The following is a 10,111-nucleotide window of genomic DNA, read 5'->3' on the forward strand; positions in this document are numbered from 1 at the left end:
AAACGAGTAAACCTAAAACACAATAACATACACCATATACACATCTAAATCTATACACATATGAGAATTGTGAGTGCAAAAATTTTTAAATAGGTGTCATTATATATATGCACAGTCCTTTTTTGTACAATGTATAAGTGTATGTACAAGTTAAGCTTTATAACCAGATTTTATTTAAATTTAATGTAGCACTAGAGAGCTGTCAGTATATTTGGAAATGAATCATTTATTCATCTGCATTCCTTGATGTTGAAATGTGTCATTTTAACAGGTTATTGTGAATTAGGAGCTGACATTAAATAAACCAAAAAAAATTAAGAAGTAGCAAAAGTTCAGCTCCATTATAACTGCTTTTCCACAGCACTGTTACAGTTGCTAGGTGATACAAGCTATGCAGAGGTGAGGCCAGGCGACGCTGATATGAAGGCTAGACCGTCCAATTTCACAACCGCTCACTTCCGGCCTTTGCGGACTTCGTGGGTCTACATAGGCCAGGTCCTGCGAAGGGTGCGGCCCCTGAATTTGGACACAGCTGTAGTTTGAAGTCCGCACTTTCAAGTCATGTTGAAATGCAGAATCAACAAAGCAGCTTGCCGCTACTACGTAATCTTAAATTGATTTGGATGACACGTCGCTCAACCCCAGAGGGATGATGCACCTGTTGTTAATTTCAGTAACACCAAAGCAGCTGCTACTTACCTGACCACATCAATATCTCAGACGTTTCACTGATGCTGAACTCTGATTACATAGGGTTCCTTTCATTTTTTTTGACCAGTGTATTTTTTGATATTCTTAGCTTAACTATCTTATTCTTATAATTTCTGGAACTTTATTATATAATTTATTTACTAATCATTTCCAAGATTAAGTAGTGTCAAATCCCAGTTATTAAACCATGCTGGAAATAGGACTCACTGCAGAACACTGTAAAAATCTACACTGGTTTATTGCAGGGGTCAAGAGGAAAAAACAGAATTAGAGACATTAATGAGCTTCATCAGAACAGGAACAGGACTTGAGCTAAAATATGCAGCTTCATTAGTGATACCAGGGGAGAAGGCAGACTTTAAAAAGAAAGAAACAACATAGACAAGTCTGAGAAGTTAAATATGCTGTATACGTTGAACAACCAGAGGTCAAAGGCCAGAGGACACAACAGTGATTTGACTTTTAAAGCTTACCCAGAATGCACTGTTTCATCCAGTGAGTTATCAGAATATATCCAGGGTACATGAAAGATCAAAGTCTCCGTGGCTTCATTAAATAAAGTTTTGGTGTAAATCAGGTGATTCTGAGGGTGACTGGTTTAATATGGACAACTTTTTTCCTCATCCAATCAGATCAAAATGTCTGATAACAGAAAAGAAGAAGAGGAGGAGGAAGAGGAGGTCGCTTGTCAGCCCCTCCCCCCTCCCCCGGACTCTGTTGCTTTGGAGACGATGATTTCACTGAGGCGGCAGGACCTGGTGTGCATCGTGTGTTTTGGAAGCTATGACCTGGCAACGCGGCTCCCGCGGAGACTGCACTGTGGCCACACCTTCTGCCAGGCGTGTCTGAAGAGACTGAACACAGTCATCAATGAACAGGTGACTGATGACATCACTGCCACGTGAATCTGTCAGAGGACAAGAATATGTACTGAGGTAACAGGCAGGTTAAGGTCAGCAGGTGAGAGGTTAAAATAGAGCTGCTTCCACAGGTAATATCAGACGCATCTGAAGGTAAGAGATCCGTTGTGGTTGTGTGGATAACTTTGTGATCAGTGATCAGTCAAACCTGTGATGGTTAAATTCATGCGCAGCTTAAAGCAGATAACCCGTAAGCTGGAGAGGGACTGGAGTCTCACTAAATTAGAAGATGCTCATTTAGCCTGGAAAAAGAGTTTGTTGCTCTATAAAAAAGCCCTCCATAAAGCTAGGACATCTTACTATTCATCATTAATTGAAGAAAATAAGAACAACCCCAGGTTTCTTTTCAGCACTGTAGCCAGGCTGACAAAGAGTCAGAGCTCTGTAGAGCCGAGTATTCCTTTCACGTTAACTAGTAGTGACTTCATGGATTTCTTTACAAATAAAATTTTAGACATTAGAGAAAAAATTATTCATAACCATCTCAAAGATTATTCTTCATGTTCGGCTGCTTTCAGCACTGCTGGTATTTGTTTAGACTCTTTGGCTCCAGTTGATCTTTCAGAGTTAACTTCAATAGTTACTTCCTCCAAACCAGCAACATGTTTGTTAGATCCCATTCCTACTAGACTGTTCAAAGAAGTCTTTCCAATTATTGATGCTTCAATCTTAAAAATGATCAATCAGTCTTTATTAGTTGGCTATGTACCACAGACCTTCAAGGTGGCTGTAATTAAACCTCTACTTAAAAAGCCATCACTGACCCAGCTGTCTTAGCTAATTATAGGCCAATCTCCAACCTTCCTTTTCTCTCAAAGATTCTTGAAAGAGTAGTTGTAAAACAGCTAACTGATCATCTGCAGAGGAATGGTTTATTTGAAGAGTTTCAGTCAGGTTTCAGAATTCATCACAGTACAGAAACAGCATTAGTGAAGGTTACCAATGATCTTCTTACAGCCTCTGACAGTGGACTCATCTCTGTGCTTGTCCTGTTGGACCTCAGTGCAGCTTTGATACTGAAGTTCTTGTACTCGGCCCCCCAAATCTTAGAAACATGGTTTCTAACCAGAGATTTCTCCCATATTGGCTTCTCTTCATTGGCTCCCTGTTAAATCTAGAATAGAATTTAAAATCCTTCTCCTCACATACAAGGTTTTGAATAATCAGGCCCCATCTTATCTCAAAGACCTCATAGTATCATATCACCCCAACAGAGCACTTCTCTCTCAGACTGCTGGCTTACTTGTGGTTCCTAGGATACTTAAGAGTAGAATGGGAGGCAGAGCCTTCAGCTTTCAGGCGCCTCTTCTGTGGAACCAGCTCCCAGCTTGGATTCAGGAGACAGACACCCTCTCTATTTTTAAGATTAGGATTAAAACCTTCTTTTATGATCAAGCTTATAGTTAGGGCTGGATCAGGTGACCCTGAACCCTCCCTTAGTTATGCTGCTATAGGCTTAGGCTGCTGGGGGGTTCCCATAATGCACTGTTTCTTTTCGTTCACCTTATTTACTCTGTTTATACTCCACTCTGCATTTAATCATTAGTTATTATTAATCTCTGTATCTCTTCCACAGTGTGTCTCTTGTCCATGTATTGTTGTAGGGTCTTCACCTACAATATAAAGCACCCGTTGTTGTGATTTGGCATTATATCAGTAAAACTTACTTGAATTGAAAACATTGAATTAATTAGACATCAGACGCACCTGAAGGTGAAGGTCAGTTACAGTAGGTGTGTGTCTGTAATCACTCCCCCACAGGTGTGGATCCCCTGTCCTCAATGCCGGCAGAACACGCCTTCACCCAGAGGAGGTGCTGCAGCTCTGGATCTTGACCTGGCCTCTTTTCTCGGGGTGAAGGCCTGCACCTCCTCCTCCTCTTCCTGGAGCTCTGCCTGCAGGGATGGGCTGTCAGTGGTAAATGCAGCCCAGGATGGGAAGCTGTGGCTGGGGAAGGAGGCCACAGACGACGGCTGGTCACACGGAGGTCTGGCTGAGCCCCGCTTCTATCGCTATGGCAACTGCTGCCCGCCACCCTCCTATTGGCACTGCTGTTGGTTCTGCTGCTCAGGGCGGGGCTAACAGCAGCAATACAATATATGGATTATACAGACGATTCCAATGTTATCAGTTCAGACTGGGCCTGCTGCAACTGCTAGCCATCTCAGTAGGCTGTTATCACCAATTAGAGCGGTAGCTGGCTGCTGGGAGGGACTACGATGAATCCAGATCCACTGGATCTGGAACAGTAATCCTCAATTAGAACAATGATAACAACCTTTTTGGCCAGCTAGGAGGTGGAGACGGCTCCTCCTAGCCCTTAACTATGGGACTGATAACTGTTGATAACGTGCATTTAATGGACTGATAACATTCGAAGCAGGTGGATTATATTTAGTTATGTAGTGCATGCTCAGAAAAACAAGGCCACATCTTGATTTTTTTTTAAAAAGTATATTTAAAAAATATTAGTAACAAAAGATCACAGCTGCATTTAAAGGGTTGAGCAGTGTGTGGCCTGGTTAACTGTCAACATCGGGGGTTAATAAAAAATGAAGGTGGAGTGTTGTCAAAACAGCTACTTGAACTTTGCACATTTGGTCAACTAAGTGATTTCTCAGAAATCGCTGAGCCTGCTCCTTTTCCATTTCCTGTTTTATTAAATGATTTGATGTCACCTGTCCATCGTCAAGACTTTCCTTGCTAACGTCCGAAAAGAGTTATTTAGAGTTTATTCACACTGCATCTTCTGTGCCTCACATATGTTCACAACAGCTAACGGCAGCCACAAGATGGCAGTGATGTACAGCATGGATGCAAACAGGTGAGGAGCTTTATGAGAGAAAGCACTTTCACTTTGGATTGGTTTCATTTTTAGATTTGACATTGCTTGTCCTGATGGAGCACTGTCGCTGAAAGTGTAGGATCCGTCTCTGCACTGCTCCTCTGACTGGGTGAACAAAGAATCTCTGGCAGTTGACTTGATAGTTTTTTTTTAACAAGGTTGAACATTGTAAAATCTAAATAAAAGCAGAGTGCAGTGATTTGTTCTTATTTAATTTGATGACAGCAATTCAATTCAATTCAATTTTATTTATATAGCGCCAAATCACAACAAACAGTCACCTCAAGGCTCTTTGTATTGTGGGTAAAGACCCTACAATAATACAGAGAAAACCCAGCAGTCAAAAGACCCCTTATGAGCAGCACTTGGTGACAGTGGGAAGGAAAAACTCCCCCTTTTTTTTTGTGCCCACAGCAGCTTTTATCAGTAGTGGGGAGAGACAGGAAATGGGGGAAAGATGCAGGGGAAGACACACGGGGAAATTGGCGATGGGCCGGAACTCAAACCCACGCCGCCCGCACCGCAACACGGCATATGTATGTGATCGCTGGCTTCACCACTAAGCTACCAGGGCGCCCCAAAAAAAACAAACTCCCTTTTAATAGGAAGAAACCTCCAGCAGAACCAGGCTCAGGGAGGGGGGGTCATCTGCCGCAACCGGTTGGGCTGAGGGGAGAGAAAATACATGCTGTGGAAGAGAGCCAGAGATTAATATCAATTAATGATTAAATGCAGAGTGGAGTATAAACAAAGTAAATAAGGTGAATGAGAAGAAACAGTGCATTATGTGAACCCCCCAGCACCCTAGGCCTATAGCAGCATAACTAAGGGAGGGTTCAGGGACACCTGATCCAGCCCTAACTATAAGCTTGATCAAAAAGGAAAGTTTTAAGCCTAATCTTAAAAATAGAGAGGGTGTCTGTCTCCTGAATCCAAGCTGGGAGCTGGTTCCACAGAAGAGGGGCCTGAAAGCTGAAGGCTCTGCCTCCCATTCTACTCTTAAGTATCCTAGGAACCACAAGTAAGCCAGCAGTCTGAGAGAGAAGTGCTCTGTTGGGGTGATATGGTACTATGAGGTCTTTGAGATAAGATGGGGCCTGATTATTCAAGACCTTGTATGTGAGGAGAAGGATTTTAAATTCTATTGTAGATTTAACAGGGAGCCAATGAAGAGAAGCCAATATGGGAGAAATCTGCTCTCTCTTTCTAGTCCCTGTCAGTACTCTAGCTGCAGCATTTTGGATCAGCTGAAGGCTTTTCAGGGAGCTTTTAGGACAGCCTGATAATAATGAATTACAATAATCCAGCCTAGAAGTAATGGTAAATGGACTAGTTCTTGTATAGCGCTTTTCTACTCAATCAGAGCACTCAAAGCGCTTATACAACATGTTTTTACATTCACCCATGCACTCCCATTCATACTAGCACTTCCATGTTTTGCTAAGCTAAGTGCTTTTTTAATTAGCTATCATTCACACACATTCATACTCTGACAGGACGGTCGGAGAGCAACTTGGGGTTAAGTATCTTGCCCAAGGATACATTGGCATGTAGCCTGGAGTAGCCAGGAATCGAACCGCTGACCTTCCGATCAGTGGGTGACCTGCTCTACCTACTGAGCTACAGCCACCCCTATACCCTATACCCTATGCCAATAAATGCATGAATGAGCTTTTCAGCATCACTCTGAGAAAGGATGTTTCTAATTTTAGAAATATTGCACAAATACAAAAAAGCGGTCCTACATATTTGTTTAATATGTGCATTGAAGGACATATCCTGGTCAAAAATGACTCCAAGATTTCTCACAGTGTTACCGGAGGCTGTAGTGTCTGAAATGCCTATGTGAAACTGCATTTATGTTGTCTCCTAAAGGTGTAGGAAAATTCCAGCAAGGGGCCTCTCAGTTTGGGAGCTCATCTGCATTGCTTATCTTTACCAAAAAAGGAAAGGTATTTATTGGGGGTCTTTGAGTCCCTCCAAAAACTGGTAGAAACCAGTCTAGGTGTGACAACATGTTTATCACATGTTAAAGCCTATATAAGGCTGTAAGTTTCTTTGTTCAGGGTGCAGAAGATCATTGGCTTTCTCTGTCACCCAGATGGCTCGAGAAGCATCTGTCTTGATATTGTCTTTTTTGTAATAAACCTTATGTTATTCATTGAGACTGTGTCGGCGAGGGATTTCTTCAAACACAACATTATGGCATCAAGATCAAGAAACAACAAGGCCAAAGTAATGCCATCCAGAGTAAGTATCTGGTTAGACACCATGTTTCTAAGATTTGTGGGGCCGAGAACAAGAATTTCAGTTTTATCTGAATTTAGAAGCAGGAAATTAGAGGTCATCCAGGCCTTTATGTCTTTAAGACATTCCTGCAGTTAAACTAATTGATGTGCATCATCTGGCTTCATTGATAGATAAAGCTGAGTATCATCTGCATAACAATGAAAATTGATGCAGTGCTTTCTAATAATACTGCCTAAGGGAAGCATGTATAATGTAAATAGAATTGGTCCTAGCACAGAACCCTGTGGAACTCCATAATTAACCTTAGTGTGTGAAGAAGACTCCCCATTTACATGAACAAACTGGAGTCTATTAGATAAATATGATTCAAACCACAAAGGTACTTTTTTTGACATTTCGCTTAACCCTCTTAATTGGAGGGGAAGGCGAAATGTCAAAAAAGTAACTTAAAGGGCCAAATTGTATGTTATTTTTGACATCAATTCGCGGACCGGACATGGGCGTGACCGGAAGTGGCCCGCGGGCCGCAAGTTTGGACACCCCTGCTGTAGGGCTTACTTTATCAGCTGGCCGCACTGGTACTAGTACAAAGGAGTATTAGGGCCACATTGAGAAAAAAATAAATTGTGCATTTTAAGAATAAATTTAAAATTTTGAGAAAAAAGTCAAAATGTGCAGATTAAAGTCATTTCAAGTCAAACAACTGCCACGACACTTCTGTTATACCCTCCAGAATGTCTTGTATTATGAGTTAGTGAAACTATACTTTAGAATCGGTTTTAGTAACAAGGAAATGATTTCTCTTTTAGTACATAAACATGATGTAGTGATAAGTAGGACATTAAAGAGAGAGTGCAGAAAGCTGCATTTGCTCAGAGGGAAAAACCACACAAACTGGCAACGGTTAGATGGAAGGATGTCTGCACCTTCGTACAGTACAGAGGGGACATGTAGACCCACAAGACACAATAACACAGCTGATCAAGTTGTTTCTACCCAAGGCATTTTGTAGAGAGTATAACAGCTGTGGCCATTATTTGACTTGAAATGACGACTTCGATGATTTTGACTTTATTCTCAAAATGCACAAAATTATTAATTTTTTTCTCAATGTGGCCTTCATACTCCTTCATATACTAGTAAGCTAAATATTTCAGTAGCACAAAAATAATTTAGTAACGCACAGAAGTGCAAAGTTTGATATGTTTTATTGGTCTAAAACATTTAATAATGCTCAAAAATGCATTTATGTAGGCTGACTGGCAACAGAACTGGTTCTTTAATTAAACAACGTTCTGACATGAAGGAATCCTCAAAGATAATGTAATGAACAAATTATTCACTTTTTAAGTAAAAAAAAAAAACAGCTATTAAAATATGCCTATTCAGTTTGAAACTCTAATCTAATAAATCAAAACAAATATCAATAAAAATAATAAGCAAAATAAATAAATAAAAGTGATACCCCTCACATTTAATAAACAAGCTGTGTGCCTCTTTACAGCCCTGCATTTATCCAAACAAAAGGTTAAAAATGCCAAAATGATTTTTCTGCCTCTCATTTGAAATTCATTCAAATTGACTTCTTGTCCAGTAAGTAAACTTTATCCTGTGTATGAAAGTAAACTGACAAACAGCCATATTCATGGTAACATTCCCACAGACCGTTTTACCTCATTCAAAGAGTTTCTGACTCCTGCCGCTGTCTCCGGCTCCCAAACACGCAGAGCCGTTCAGAGGGGGGCGGGGGGAGCGCAGTGGCATGACGCTATGTTGCGCCTTCAAAATAAAAGCACGCGAGTTAAATTTTTTTCTCCTCCGCGGTGTAATTTCTGGGTGGGACAAATGTGCCTATGACAACAAGGGCAGTGGATATTTATTTTTTAACAGTAATCAGTAATCGATGCATGGCCGTAAGGATTTGTCTTCTTCTCTACAAAGAAGAATCCTGCTCCTGCCGGTGACGAGGAAGGCCGGATAATGCCTGCTGCCAGCAAGTCGTGACTATATTTCTCCATGGCTTCATGCTCAGGTTTAGAGAGGCTGTGTCATGGTCCTGGGCCTTTTGCACAATGTTTTGGCTTTGTGGAGTTCTGTTGTCTAATTTCTTCAGTTGTGTTCTTAGTTTGGTTTGGTCATTGATTCATTATGGGTTTTGCAGTTTTGCAAGCCTTCTTAGTTTAGTTATCAGAGTCTGTTCTTGGTTTTAGTTTAGTTATATTAGAGTCCTTGTGTTCTAGTGTTCCCCAGGTCACACTCCATCTATTACTGTACCAGAGGTCCTACCTGCAGTTTGATGATTAAACAGTAGTATTATAGGGCACTGCCTCTTTTTTATTAGTGTGCAGTGCAGAAAGACAGGAAAGCAGGAAGAGAGTCCCATGGCAAAGGGCTATGGGTCAGATGCAAACCCGGCATGCCTGTACCACAACTATGTTGAAGATTATTTTGTTATGTCCAAGGATTCAGCTTTTTCTCTCTGATGCTTTACGTTATTTGACCTCTTGACCTTGCATATAATGGAGACGCAGACATGTGAGACCTGCTTGACAGAGGGAGTCCTGGTTTCTGTCTTGGTACATCCGTCTCCAACACCAGTGAGACCTGTTTGTCCAAACTGCAACAAATATATTGCTGAACTGTGTGGCCCTTTTTCCACTGACCGGGTGCCGGTGCCCGTGTTCAAACTGTTCAGCGTTTCTTCCATCATGAATGCACTCGGTGCTCGGCCAAAAAAGGGTTTGACTCCAGCACCGCAAGCTAGCTGGTCTGGAACCAAGAACATGTGACGCAAGCAGCAGAAGGGCGTGACTCTGCCGTCTCAACGTAAAGTTTTCTACCGCTATTTCACTGCATGGTGTGTATTACATGAGGAAAGCAATGCAATTTTCATGGCTGTGAATTAGGTTGGATCCTAAGGCTGAACTTTGGCCTGTTCCTAAAGGAGCAGTTCACAAAGCACGGTGGAAACGCAGGCCCGTTCTTAAGCATTTTGCCGGTTCATTGAAACCCACACCAGCATCTCAGTGGTGGAAAAGTAGTGAGTGTAGGATGACTGCAAGGAGCTGAACAATGCAATGTGAGAGAGAAAGATTTTGTATAAGTAAGGTCTGTGTCCTTTGTCTCTTTCTTCATTGCACTGCTGCGCGCTCTGTATTGACCAAATTCCTTTCTAAAGACAGCTCTGGCAGTAAACTTTTTTCCCACAACAGCAGCACAACAGATGGTAAAATAATCTGTAATCTGATCTGAACTGCAGTGAATGATTATGTGGCTGAGGCGCTGTCAGTGCTGCTGCTGATTTCTAAGGTCACTCTGAGACTTTTAACACATTAAAGCTTCCTGTCCCACAGCCTGATGGAGACTTCAGTCTGTCACAGATCAG

The 10,111-nt window shown here is 41.7% G+C and overlaps 1 protein-coding gene across 1 annotated transcript; it reads left to right on the forward strand.

Moving 5' to 3' along the window:
* The first annotated feature begins 1,349 nt into the window (after positions 1-1,349).
* rnf224 (ring finger protein 224) lies at positions 1,350-3,713 on the forward strand. Its single transcript, XM_030725715.1, has 2 exons — positions 1,350-1,589; positions 3,393-3,713. The coding sequence occupies exons 1-2, from the start codon at positions 1,350-1,352 to the stop codon at positions 3,711-3,713; spliced, it is 561 nt and encodes a 186-aa protein (XP_030581575.1).
* The last annotated feature ends 6,398 nt before the right edge of the window (positions 3,714-10,111 follow it).

This window comes from Archocentrus centrarchus, unplaced genomic scaffold (genome assembly GCF_007364275.1).
Source record: "Archocentrus centrarchus isolate MPI-CPG fArcCen1 unplaced genomic scaffold, fArcCen1 scaffold_71_ctg1, whole genome shotgun sequence".
Lineage (NCBI taxonomy): Eukaryota > Metazoa > Chordata > Actinopteri > Cichliformes > Cichlidae > Archocentrus > Archocentrus centrarchus.